The sequence below is a fragment of the Scleropages formosus genome, chromosome 8 (assembly GCF_900964775.1).
Source record: "Scleropages formosus chromosome 8, fSclFor1.1, whole genome shotgun sequence".
In the NCBI taxonomy this organism is placed as follows: Eukaryota; Metazoa; Chordata; class Actinopteri; order Osteoglossiformes; family Osteoglossidae; genus Scleropages; species Scleropages formosus.
Genome location: NC_041813.1, coordinates 105442 through 119219, shown reverse-complemented (window position 1 = coordinate 119219; position 13778 = coordinate 105442). Strand labels below are relative to the sequence as shown.

General features: G+C 40.7%; 2 protein-coding genes across 2 annotated transcripts; both read left to right on the top strand.

Moving 5' to 3' along the window:
• Nucleotides 1–1308: 1308 nt before the first annotated feature.
• On the top strand, nt 1309–7918 carry prdx3 (peroxiredoxin 3). The gene is made up of 7 exons (XM_018738168.2): nt 1309–1416; nt 3177–3273; nt 3975–4116; nt 4561–4696; nt 5544–5647; nt 6172–6337; nt 7101–7918. The coding sequence occupies exons 1-7, from the start codon at nt 1381–1383 to the stop codon at nt 7149–7151; spliced, it is 732 nt and encodes a 243-aa protein (XP_018593684.2). The 5' UTR covers nt 1309–1380; the 3' UTR covers nt 7152–7918.
• Nucleotides 7919–9223: 1305 nt separating this feature from the next.
• Nucleotides 9224–10338, top strand: trmt2b (tRNA methyltransferase 2 homolog B). The gene is made up of 2 exons (XM_018738167.2): nt 9224–9300; nt 9438–10338. The coding sequence occupies exon 2, from the start codon at nt 9447–9449 to the stop codon at nt 10086–10088; it is 642 nt and encodes a 213-aa protein (XP_018593683.2). The 5' UTR covers nt 9224–9300; nt 9438–9446; the 3' UTR covers nt 10089–10338.
• Nucleotides 10339–13778: the final 3440 nt, after the last annotated feature.

The window sequence follows — 13778 nt, the reverse complement described above, 5'->3', positions numbered from 1 at the left end:
TGTTTCTCAAACATTCGCAGTACGATTATAATTTAATTTGCTTTCTTTTTGTAAGCCGCTATTAAATCGGGGGCCAGCAAGTAGCAAAGTACCTTCCACTTGAAGGGCTCAGGTTTCAATCCCACCCTTGCCGCCATGCCCTTGAGCAAGGTACTTGTCCTGAACTTGTCCAGTAAATATGATACAGCTGTATAATTGAGTAAATCACTGTAAGTGGTTTAGAGTACAAACCCAACATTGTAAGACTCTTTGGAGAGAAATACTGGCTAAATGAATTTAAAAATGCTTAAATATTTAAATGACTCTGGGCTGGAATGAGCCAGTACTCTAAAACGAAACAAATCAAATCACCCCACATTTAATACATTTGGATTCTTTCAGGTTTCTCAAAGGTATACATAGGCCAAATATGCCCAAAATATTGCAAATGACTTAACTGTACATTTAGATGCATTGTGATGGCATTACGGAATTCAAGGAAAAAACTTTAAATATTCCCTCTCAGTATACCACAGTGACCACAAAATACAGAAATATGGTAAAATACATAACTGAAAATAAATTAACAGCGCAAAACATTCGAAAAGTGTTCAATGTGACAGCTATTTGTCTACAGCAAACAGAAACTCCTTACGAGTCTGTACAGTTAGATACAGCAGATAATGGAGAGGTTCGGGTTCAGTAATACAGTATTTTTACAGTCGATAGGTAACTAAGTATTACACTTACAGTACATTTAAGAAAGGCTGACTGGTCGGAAGGCAATTAGTTGCGTTTTCTACGAAAATGTGCAAGAATTAAGTAATCGCTGTGACGTATCGAAAACATTGCTTTATTATAATATATTATAATTATTATGTTCCATTCTTCATTCTGCTGTGTGTGTACAGTACGAGTAGAGTGCTTTGTAAGCGACTTGCCAAGTTGCAGACACGACGTGGCGGATATTATATATAGCCTAGGCCAACACACAGTGTAAAATGAAGGTTAATATTAATTATACACTATACAGTATTATAATGAGGTCATTATAATTACCCAGGCTAGGTCTGCGGTGCGTGGATATGACAGTCAGTTTCGTGCTCGCTTGCTGATGATGATGATCTTGTGTAAAATGAGTGAGAACGTGAGAACGAAAGCGCATGAATACAGTATCAACTCTTGTACAGCAAGGACTGAAGCGGCCGAAGACGAGAAAGACGAGATCATTAAGACGAGGTTAAGACGGAATCGTGGCGCAGTGTATCAGTGAAACTTCTTCCTCCGGGCCGGCAGGGGGCGGTGTGGCTCCGCGGCTCCGCGCGTTGACTCTCTCGCTGTCCACCGGTTCCGTGGGCCGCCATTTAATTCCGAGGTAACGCGTGGAAATAGAGAAGCGAAATGGCAGCGTTGTTCGGACGGGCGTTGCGCGCTTCGGTAAGTGGCTCCGTCCGTGACATGCGGCGAGCTGGACTGACTGAACGTTTTGGTCCGTCTGTGCCGTTTGGAAAGACACACTTTATGAGTACGCGCACGGACGTTTGCGATGATTCATTATCAGTTTGAATCATGAACTATACTAGTATGAGTAAATGAAGTCCGTGAGTTAACCTTCGTGACCGGCGGTGGTAACTGGGTGAGTGACACACACACACACACACACACACACAGTGACAGAGTCAGAGTGACAGTGCTCCCTCCTTGGCTTGCTTTTCAACGCTCAAAGTTTTGTGTCGTACTAGACTACTAGTGTGACGGAAATATATTGTGAAACACTGGATTGTTAAGATATAATACATATTATGTAATAATACAGTATAGAGGTTGGCTGGTGGACACATTGAAATTGAATGCTGCGGACTGTTTTTGACTGACAAGGTGCTGAAGGCGCACAGAGCGGTGCAATTAATCGGTGTCACGTGACGTGTCCTCGAGCGCTACCGGCCGCGATCATCACTGCGGACACGTGACGTGAGAAAGAAAGAAAGAAAGAAAGAAAACACGACGTCTCTCCTGCTCTGCTGTCACTTTCCCTCATCGGTGCAGTTCATCGATAGATAATAATATTGTTGATCGATAGACACGCGCTGCGCCTCATCTGTCTGCTGTCAAGTCAGCGCGGTTGTACAGTTACTTTCTGTCACGTGTTGCTACACACATAACACAACGGTGACACAAGTGGTGCGACACAAACCAGTAGTAGTAAGTATCTTTTACTTAGCACGTTCAAACTGCATGAGCCTGTCAAACAATGTGAATGTGGCGCTGCTGTGCTGGGGGGGGAGGAAAAAAAAAAAAAAAAGACAGTCACGAGTCTCGTCTCGTCTCGGCTGCTGAGGGGAAACTTTTTCCAAATCCGCTAAGTAACTTAGCTTAGTAAGTTATGTAACAACCTTGTTTTTAGTTTGTTACATGATCATGTCGTGGGGCTGTTGATTTGTTGCCACTTTTGATACGTGATTTTTCATGTAAAAAATGGTTCTTGAGTTGAGAAAAAAGCAGCCTTCCTGCTGAACTCGCGTAAATAATCATAATGTCCACAGTTACCGAGGGAAGCGGTGAAGTACAGTACTAGTGACGGTGAGCTGCTGATGTGGCCTTAAATTAATAATGCAAATTCCTTAAAAGACCGCTTATTAGCAGCCCTCAATACCAGTTGCTGTGAGTGTTGTACCATAATTTGGTGGAAATCATGTCGTTCCTGGTAACGCAACGCGGTACAGTCCGCAAATAAGAGCGAAACATGGCGAGCGCTTCACCTTATTGCTGACACACTTGTTGCACGCTGGGCCAAAGATGTTCTGTCACAGCGTGTGTCTCTCATTCATTCTAACTTTGCTCATCCTTACATCTCGTTTAAGGACAACTGCAGGCAGCAGGTGGCGTAGCGGTTACAGCTGTCACCTTGCAGTCAAGACAACTAATAGGAGTAGCGGTTACAAGTTCTGGTGAAGAAAAAAACTGCTGCTGCTGCTGTTGTTTGCCGGTTATAATTATCGCAGTCCAGATAATTCAGTGCAGACTTAGCATTTTACGAAGGAAAGTTGATGCCACAGAACATATATCAAATGGAGCCCCTCTAATGTCTCATAGTTCCACTGAAGGTTTTGAACACCTTCTCTCTGCTTTGCATTGAGCCCTACCTGTGTACTTGGGTGTCACTGGAATAACGCTGATTTTTCTTCTCTCTCACTCAGAGCTCCGGGGTGTCGACTGTCCTTAGAGTGACCTCACGTGCTGGATTATCAAGACCTCTCACCAGTCCTGCTCTCCACAAACTTTTCTTCTCTACCAGTATGTGGTACAATAAAGCATAAATGTTCAAGGACAGTGTAGCTGGATAAGTAATGTTAAGTGGTGGTAAACATTAAATGCTTGATTTAAATGATCTGTCACAATAAAAATAAGTACAGTACTTTGTTTTGTACTGTACAAGACAAAATACAGTGGGCATTGCTCATGATCTTGTGGAATTCCCAGCTGTCTTTCCACACTTCGTAACCACCCATAGAGTGATGAGTAACTACAGTTGCCCTTAATGTCGCACTAACCCTGTATGGGTACAGCTGAACTGACCGCATTTCTCACCTTTTATAGGGACGAGGGCTGCACAGACTATGTCCCGCAACTGTCCTCTTAGATTAGTTATGCTTCTTTTGCACATACAGACTCTTTACCTGTTTTCTCTTTCTTCACAGGTCAATTCAGAATTGCACATACATTTAAAAAATATATATTTTAAAATAGGATCTGGTTTTCATTTCATAATCCAAATGTGATTAAGGAGTTGTAATGTGGGAGTAGCTTTTTTGAGTCTCCACACCCCAGCTCCTGAATGTTTCAGTGAAGTTCCCTAGCTGTATAAAGTGAATACTGTAATTTACTTTGAATTGGAAAAAGTACTCCAGCGCTTTCTGGCATGAAGCCATGTTTAAGACAATATGTGATGAGAAAATGTTTGTGTTCACGTAACCAGTGATTTTGTGTGTTGTTAGGCAGCGCACGATGGGCTGCCACAGTCACGCAACGTGCTCCTCAGTTCAGAGGCACGGCAGTTCATAACGGTGAATTCAGGGAGATCACTTTGGACGACTTCAAGGGCAAATATCTTGTCCTTTTCTTCTACCCTTTAGATTTGTGAGTATTGTGCTATTTGGAACACCCACATATTGTCTTATGTTTGTGTATGTTGCACTTAAAAGAAGGCACTGCGATTGTGCTTTAGAGGTAGAAATTCACCACTTTATACCCGTTACGTTTTAATTAATACAATTGTTTCCTTGAATTCAGTTTTTCCTAAATGGTTCGACTACTTCAAAGACATCAAATTTTGTTAAACTTCTCCCCTTGCCCCCCCGCCAAATACACTTATATGGGTACATGAAAAACTTTAAAACGCATATAAATTGACATCCTTTTTATCTTGCCTAGAGATTTTCAGTTAAATTCCATGTTTTAAAACCTTAATATTGCAAATAACATTATTCCCATTGAAAAAACCAGGGTTACAGATAAGTTAAATTTAACCTTCAACATACAGCCCTGGGATTTTCTTCTAACTGCTGAACTTTCTCTGCACAGCACTTTCGTCTGCCCCACAGAAATAATTTCATTCAGTGACAAGGCCAATGAGTTTCACGATATCAATTGTGAAGTGGTTGGTGTGTCTGTGGACTCTCACTTCACCCACTTGGCTTGGACAAATACTCCAAGAAAGGTGAGGCTAACCCTGGATTCAGCCAAATTTGTCTGCCTAACGTGTTAGTTAATAAAATATATCTCCAGCATGCTGGCTTCCTTATTTATGAACACAATTAGGACTGGAAATCTGTTCATAAATCAGTTTGTTCTAAAATCACTACTGTTAAGTCACAATCAGTGAAAGCTTAATACAGACATTCCTCAGTTTGTACCCTTCTTACGTGCTGTAACATCAGGGAAACGTATAATAAATAATTTTTAAAAAGTCTTTCTTAAACAGATGTTAAAATGAACTTTTTTTCAGTAATTTCAGATTGCTTCTCTTTTCCAAAAATATTTAGTCTTGGCAGTTCATCACAAAAGCATGTGCAACATTGATAGATTTTGTCTGCCTTTTATCATTTCCATAGTCAAAGGTAAATGACATGTTACTTGATTTATTTAGGCTGGGTTCTGTAAAAGTCTTAAATACTTTGACCTAAAATTACTTTTAATATTTTAGTGGCATTAAAGGTGTAAAAAAAAGCTTATAAGAATAACAAAGTTAATAAAAACCTTGTCGTCTTGAACTCTCATTCACTGTTGACCTGTTCATGCCATAAACGTGCAACATTCTTCATCTTATTGATCACCAGCACTCCCACACCTAGCCATAAATGCTGTGCAGTTAAAAATCTTGAAAAATGTCTTCCAAAATTTGTAGCCTGAATTTTCATAACATGAGGTACAAGTTTATTCAATTTGCTTTTTGAGCTATGCTATATACACATTATTTTACTTGGGTTGATGCAATATGTAGTGTCCCCCCCCCCCCCCAGTTGTGAATCGGTTCATTTTTTTTCACAAGTCTAATTGTTTTTCAGAGTGGGGGTCTGGGTCCCATTCATATCCCCCTGTTAGCAGACCTCAACAAGCAGGTGTCTAGAGACTATGGGGTGTTGCTGGAGGGCCAAGGCATTGCACTAAGGTAATCATGTTTTCCTTGCCATTAGTACAACTTTTTTTTTTTTTTAATTATTATTCCATTGAAATTCATAATTTTAAATGTGAGTTTAGGAGATAATCAGTTCCTTAAAAATCAGAGCAATGTTGAATTAGTCCATGTTAGTCATAAAATATAGATCAAAAATAGGAAACAACTTTTTTTGCTAGAACATTTTTGTTTAAGCATGAAAATGTAATATCTAAAGGTCCAATTTTGAATACAGGCCAGGAGTAAGGAGCTCCAGGATTTGTGCCATGTAAAACATGCTGTTTTTTACTCTTCAGAAGTGATCCATGTTTTTAATGTAAACTGTACAGTAATTCAGTGGTGTGCTCTAAACTTCAGGCTAAAGAGAAGCAAACATTAGGGTTTAGGAAGCTCATGTTAACAATGAAATTGTATAGTTTTTAACCCCCCAACATGTTTTCAAATAACTTTTTCTACATGTGCCTCACAGACATGAAATGTTAGGAAGGTACATTTAAAAACAAGTCATTCTTCCCCAGGGGGCTTTTTATCATCGACCCTTCTGGAGTGATCAAACACATGAGTGTGAACGACCTGCCTGTGGGCCGCAGTGTTGAAGAAACTCTGCGTCTGGTGAAGGCCTTCCAGTATGTTGAAACTCATGGAGAAGTGTGTCCTGCCAGTTGGACTCCGAAATCCCCAACAGTAAGACATTGTTAATAAATACCTAATGCTCATACCAAAAAGTAGAAGTTTAAAGGTAAGCTGCCATTGTCCCCCATTGCTTAGATTTCAACCAGTACTGTTGATTGGTAAATGGGACAACTTGATACATTTATAATCTCTGAGCATATTTTAGTACATTTCTGAAATAAGCACAACTGAAACGTCTTTTCATCAAACAAATGAAACCACTGAGATTAGTTCTTGATGAATGCATTAAGTGATGCTATTTCCTCCATTTGAAATACTTAGTTGTAATTGGTGATTCATGCGTGAAAATCCAATTTTACATATGGGATGTATGGCCTGTTATTCCCAGCAGTGGCCAGAGTTTTGTTAATAGCCCCAAGAAAGTTTGACAAACATTCACTGTGCAGGGATTCATAAAAGTTTATGAATGACATCAATTAAATTGCCATTTAATATGTATGAAATAAATGTATAGATCACATTTTAATGAAGTTTATTTGCTAGGTTTTTGCAGAATGGGCTTTATTTGTAGATCATGTTTCTGTGACTTTTAGTGTGTTTAATTTCAGCCAATCTAAAATTAATTAACTCGGTAGTAGTAACTACATCTGGTCACCTGTGAAACATATCCAGGTACTTGAGAAATTTCTGAATTTCCTTGATATTGATTTATACTTACGAATTAGTTTGGTGCGTGCTGCTTGTCCTTGTTAACACATGTGAGACAGTGTGAGTAGCACAAAGACTTAACACGTGTTTGCTGTTTGTCTTCCAGATTAAGCCAACACCTGAAGGATCGAAAGAATACTTTGAAAAAGTCAACTAGAAGCCTACAGCTTCAGTCTGTGTTGCTGGCTGTGCGAGTCGTCTTGGATTCTAGAGTTGAAATCTGCAGTGGCTGCAGAAGGCTGTGGTCGTCATACTAATGTTATCTTGTATAATTCTGTGGTCTTGCAGCACTTGGAAGAAATGCATTGATTTCAGTGTAGTGAACCAAAACCACATCTGCAAATTTGTGTTGATTCTAGAATAAAAAAGTGTATCCATGTCTAAACATTTTGTACTTTTTAAAAACAAAACACTGACATGTAAATTAATGTAGAAATTACTGAAAAGTTGTTTTATTCTGATTTAAATTTTCATTGTGGTAACCTACCCACAGAATTTCTTATCAGCCCTGATGGAGCACAGTTTAAGTAAAAAGATTTTTGGCGTAAGTTAAACTGAGGGATACGTAGCTTATGAATTCAATGTACAATAAACTTCACCTGCTACCAAAAGTGAATTCTTGCAAACCAGGCTAAGGGTGTATATTAATTATACAGTACAGAAACGTTACAAGCAGACAGCTGTTTGGCCCTACATCAGTGGTCAGTTTTTGCATCCCCATTTACAGCTGTGAAGAAATGTCGAAAAAGTAAAACTCAGTTTAAAAGAGAAATGGGAACAGAAGGGTGCATGTGAAATTTGTATTGTTTAGGTTCAAAGAAACAGTTAAAGGACAAAGCATTTTCACATTTAGTTGGCGTGACTTTACGACGTTGAGGTCACAATTATTACATGTTTACAGTCATTTACACAGCTGGGTAATTTTACAGGAGCAATTTAGGGTAAGTACCTTGCTTAAGGGTACTACAGCCAGGGATCGAAACCTGCAACCTTTGGGTCTAAAAGTAATATTTCTAACTGCTACACTACCAGCTGTCCCCAGCTAGTTTTCTTGTTGACTCAGAAGGACATGTTGCCATGGAAATCTCATAAGAGGCAGAGTAGGGCTAGTGGGCCGTAAACCTGTGCTACATTTCTGGGTGGATTATGAGCATTAGAGCAGATAACACATTCATTGTTTGTCTCATAATAAAGCCACTTATTTCCAGGTCTATTTCAAGAGATTAACATTTCAGATCCCTTGTCATGCGCATAAGTGTTTTATCTTCTTTTTAATGGACCATATCATACGGATCATACAGGTACCCTACCCTGTTGTTTCGTTACGAGCCTAACGGTTGCAATGACTGCTTTTTGTCAATAAAGTTTGTTTAAAAAAAAAAAAAAAAAAAAAAAAAAAAACCGCGCAGGCGCTTTTTGATGACGTTACAGCAAAGCTTCGCAGAGGCGCGCTTGCCGCTTGCGTGAAGTGAGTCGACTACATTTTTCTAACGTGGTGTTTCTTATTTTGTTTTTGCAAACAGTCTAAGAAGGAATAAAATAATTTCGGGGGAAAATGCCACTTTAGAATAAAGAGAAGTTCACCGTAATAGCGGAAGCAGGGAATGAATATTATATGATCATTATGCCAATGCTGCACGACGTACAGCGAGTATTATCTTCTGGTTGGAAGTACGTCAGTCACTGTGGCGGTTCACTTTGGCGTATCACAATATGTACTTTGGCAAAGAATGAAGTCACTTCAGGTCATGTTCAGAAGCTAAGGAAAGGCTTATCCAACAGGAAGAAAGGAAACATTATACACCAAAAGCTTCCAGGTAATGAAAAGCTGTCGTGGGAAGACAGACTGGCTGATGCTGTTACTCCTCTTTGGCATCTCAGTTATGGCAAGCAGCTGCATCTGAAGCAACTGCAGCAGCACAGGATCCTTCTTGAAATGTCAGATCTTCTTGTAAAGGATGGGATATCTCGCCGGCCCTCGTTGCATTTGAGCAGAGACGATCTCAGTTTCCCTCTGATGCCCATAAAGCCGTCCCCTGTGAGATACGGATACCGGAATAAATCCACTTTTTCTGTCAACGTTGGGGTGGATGGAAACCCAAAAACTGTTGGTTTTTATTTGGGTTCTGGAAAGGGCAAGAACATTGTCTGTATCAGTGGAAATCATCTCCTCAACATGCCAGTGAAACACAAGATGGTAGCAAAATGTTATGAAGAATTCATCAGACTCTCCCCTGTAGATCCCTGTATCCTCTTCCATGAAGGAGGACACTGGAGAGAGGTCACAGTGAGGACTAATTCAGTTGGTAATACTATGGCTATAGTTCATTTTCATCCTCAAAAGTTAACTGAAATGGAGATATGTGTTCACAAAAGAGCTCTGGTGGATTATTTTACAAATGGACCTGGAGCAGTTTGCGCATTAGATTCGTTGTACTTTCAGGAGACATCTATGACAAGGTGCAGTAACGAGGACTCTCCGTATCAGCTGCTGCATGGGAAATCGCACATCTACGAGGAGGTGTTAGGACGCAAGTTCCGAATCTCTCCAGATGCCTTCTTCCAGGTGAACACCGAGGCTGCAGAGGTCCTGTACCACACAGTAGGAGAGCTGTATCTTGACAGAGGACAGGACACTGTGCTAGATGTATGCAGTGGTACAGGAGTTATTGGCATCATATTGTCATCTAAAGTAAAAAGGGTCATTGCAATTGAAGTAGTTGAGCAGGCTGTAAAGGATGCTAAGCACAACGCTTCCTTAAATGATGTGTTCAACTGTGAATTTCTGGCTGGAAAGGCAGAAGTGATTCTTCCCCAGTTAATGCCCTCATTGAAATCTGAATTAGGTGTCACTGCTGTTGTGAACCCATCCCGAGCTGGACTGCACTACCGTGTAATACGGGCCCTCCGTAGTAATCCTGCAGTTCGCAGGCTTATCTACATTTCATGCAAACCGTGGGGTGAAGCCATGAGAAATTTCAAGGAACTTTGCTGTTCCTTTCCCGGTGAACCCTTTAGACCAACGGTTGCCGTCCCTGTGGACATGTTTCCTCACACTACGCACTGTGAACTGGTCATTGTGTTTGAGAGGTAGCATGTAAAAAAAAAAAAGTTTTGAAAATGAAGAGGTGATTAGAAGTGGATGAAAGCCCTTGAATTCTAAGAAGTTTCATGGCTACTTTTTAATAAAAGAAATCTAATTCTGGGTAGAAGCGGGTAAATATATCTAAAAACATGTCAAAACAATAATGCTCTCTTGGACCCTCTCAATGGAGCTCTTCTCTAAATGTCAGATATAACTCTTAAATGCATAATATGATTAATATTTTTGTAAAACGTATGTGAATTTTTCAGGGTATTATAACTTATGTCTGGTAAGAATCAACTGGTCACTTCTGAAAGTTGAGATTATTATTATTGTATTTAGTTACATTAATGCTTACTTTTACAAAACTTCTTTCATACTTCCTAATATATGATCTGACTCAAAACGTCACACCGATTATATGAGGTTAACAAAATTACTTTTGTCAAGTATTTTCTCCAATTTAACCATTTTTTTAGTTTAAAAATATTTTGGTAATACAATAATGCAAACAGTAGTAATGAACACTGCACGCAAATGTGTTTTTTTACAGCATGTTACCTTTCATTTATAATACTAACTTTATATTTTTGATGATTTATCTTCGTAATTGAACCAGGAGAGTATTCTTCTCAGAAAACATTATTTGTATGTTGTGCCGTGAGTTTCATGGAATAAACCGCTGCAGGCTGTGCATTATTTTGAGCCAACTGTCTCAAGGGGTTCATTTCTTACACATCATTTCAAAATTATACATTTCCTTATATTTTCACTATACAGGCTCCATCCAGCCATTCATCCTATTTCGTTAACCGCTCGTTCTGAGCAGGGTCTGCAAGGCTGAGGGCAGTAAACCCTGGATGGGACAACTGTACAGGCTCAAATTCCGAATTATGAGCATGTATGTTATGTATCTAAAATTTTGCAAAACGAGCTCAACTCACAAAAAACACTTACAAGAACAGACATTCAAATTTAAAATAGTGTGTCATGTATGGGGGGGGGGGGGGGGGGGGGGGGGTGGTGCAGTGGGTTGGACCGGGTTCTGCTCTCCAGTGGGCTTTGAGCCCTGCTTGGGGTGCCCTGTGACGGACTGGCGTCCCGTCCTGGGTGTGTCCCCTCCGGTCCCATGCGTTACGCTGCTGGGTTAGGCTCCGGCTCCCCGCGACCCCATATTGGACAAGCAGTTTCTGTGTGTCGTGTATGAGTGTGTTCTTTTATGTCATATGTGCCTTGGTGACACTGAACACAATGCAAGGCAAGAAGAACTCCCAACGCTGTGATTTCCATTATAGGGCCATCACATACACTCACATTACATACACTAAGGGCAGTTTAGAGTCACCAGCTCACTGAAAGATGTGTCTTTGGACTGTGGAAGGAAATGCACACGGACATTGGGAGAACATGCAAACACCACAAAGGCTGAGATGGATTTGAACCCACAGGAGCTGTAAGGCACATACTGTGCCATGGTACATTTACATTTATTCATTTAGCAGACACTTTTCTCCAAAGTGACATACATCTCAGAGAATACAATTTGTGCATTGCAATAGGAGAAAAAGAGACATAGTTGCAGACGTGTGATTCTTAAGTAAAGTTTGTTTCTTTCCACTCTATGTACCAATGTTCATCACACAAGTAGGTGCATAAAACTCCTGAATAGACAATTCCTGATCACTGTCCTACAATTTTTTTTTTTGAGATACACAAACATTTATGTACAATGCAGCAGTAGCAGCTGTGTAAAGGCTTATCCAGACCTTGGGCAAAGTGAGTTTTCAGACCCATTTTAAATGTGGACAGAGTTTCAGCAGTTCTGAGTGAGAGGGGGAGGTCGTTCTACCACAACTGTGCCAGAACCGAGAACCTCCGTGCTTTACCCTTCATGCGTGAGACCACCAAGGGGGCAGATGTGGAAGAGTGTAGCAGTCTGGTTGGGGTGTAGCGGATGATCAAGTCTTGTAGATATCTGGGAGCAGTTCCATTGTTACATTTGTAGACAATAACTAGAGTCTTGAATTTGATTCGGGCAGCTATAGGGAGCCAGTGCAGAGAAGTGCATCAATAGAACTGCTTCCAGCTATTTACAAGACTTAATCAATTACTACACCCCAGCCAGGCCCCTTCGCTTGTCTACTTCTGCTCGCATGGTGGTCCCGCACACGAAAGGTAAACCTCAAAGGTTCTCGGTTCTGGATCCGTTGTGGTGGAATGACGTTCCCCTGTCACTCAGAGCTGCGGAAACTCTGTTTACTTTCAAGAAGGGTCTGAAAACTCGCCTTTTCCAGATCCACTTCACCCAAGATCTCTCCAGCTCATTTACGGTGTAACTGTTCACACATCGTATCTCCATAGGCATCCCCAGAAAACCTTTATTCAGCCACTACTCTGGCATTGTACTTGCTCATTTGTGTATCTTATAATATTCAAAAAAAAAATTGGTGGGAGGGTATCAGGATTTGTCTATCCTGTCTTATGCACCTACTCGACCGATGAACCTCAGTGCAGCAAGTGGTAGGTAACAAACTAGGTTTACTTTAGCCACATGTCTGCAGCTATGTCTCTTTCTCTCAACGTAATGCATAAATTGTACTTTTGCTGAGATGTACGTCGCTTTGGACAAAAGCGTCTGCTAAATGAATAAATGTAAATGTAGAAATGAGTAGAGGAGATACATGGGAACGCTTCGGCAAGTCAGACACAACTTGTGCAGCAGCAGCGTTCTGTATCAGCTGTAGAGGTTTGATGGCAGTAGCAGGAAGGCCACACAGGAGAGAGCTGCAGTATCCAGATGGGATGTCACCATGGCCTGGACAAGTAGTTGGGCAGAGTCAGCTGTGAGGAAGGGACGGATCCTGTGAATGTTATGCAGGATGTATCTGCGGGTCCAGGTTGCGGGTTCGATGTGCTGAGAGAAAGATAGACTTGAGTCGATCGTCACTCCCGGACTCCTAGCCGAGGAGGTCGGCAAAATGGTACCATCCAAGAGCAACAAAACACTGAATCTTTGAGGCATGCAGCATGGATTAGAAACACCGTGTTCCACCTCTTTCACACACATCTTGTATGAAGCGTGACAGATGCCAAGCAATGAGGAGAATATCACAACATCCATTGAAACGATATCCAAGTGACAGTCACACAACATCTGCTGCTTTCATACTTTTCAAAAATCACAATTTACCTGTTTATACAGCCAGATATTTTAAATGCTGCAATTTCAACTTAGGCACTTTTCTGAAAGGTACCTCAAACAGTGTCTGCTGCGAAACTTGAACCGGCAAGCTTTAGGTTGCGACTCGGTATTTTTCTCTATATGCCTTTGCAATCCAGACTGTTTCATCATTCAGACTGCAGCTTGTAATCTCATGTCTGACAAAATAAAAATGATTCAGTTAAACAGTTCATGTCATGTATGTTCCACACACACTACGTACATACTATTTTCACTCGTAAGGCTGGGCATGCCAGATTAAAAAAGACTTTGATTAAGTCAATTTGCAACTAAAGATAACACTGTAGCTGAGTGTTAACTTGATGTCCCAGCTGACATACAGTAGGTATGTCTCGTCCATCACGGCAGGTCAGTCTGCATGGGCTGTTGGTATGACGGCTGGCCGGCCTCCTCTCGTCTTATCACAGGGACCTGTTGACAGTGTAAATTATGGATAGCTTTTAGTATAACTATATATT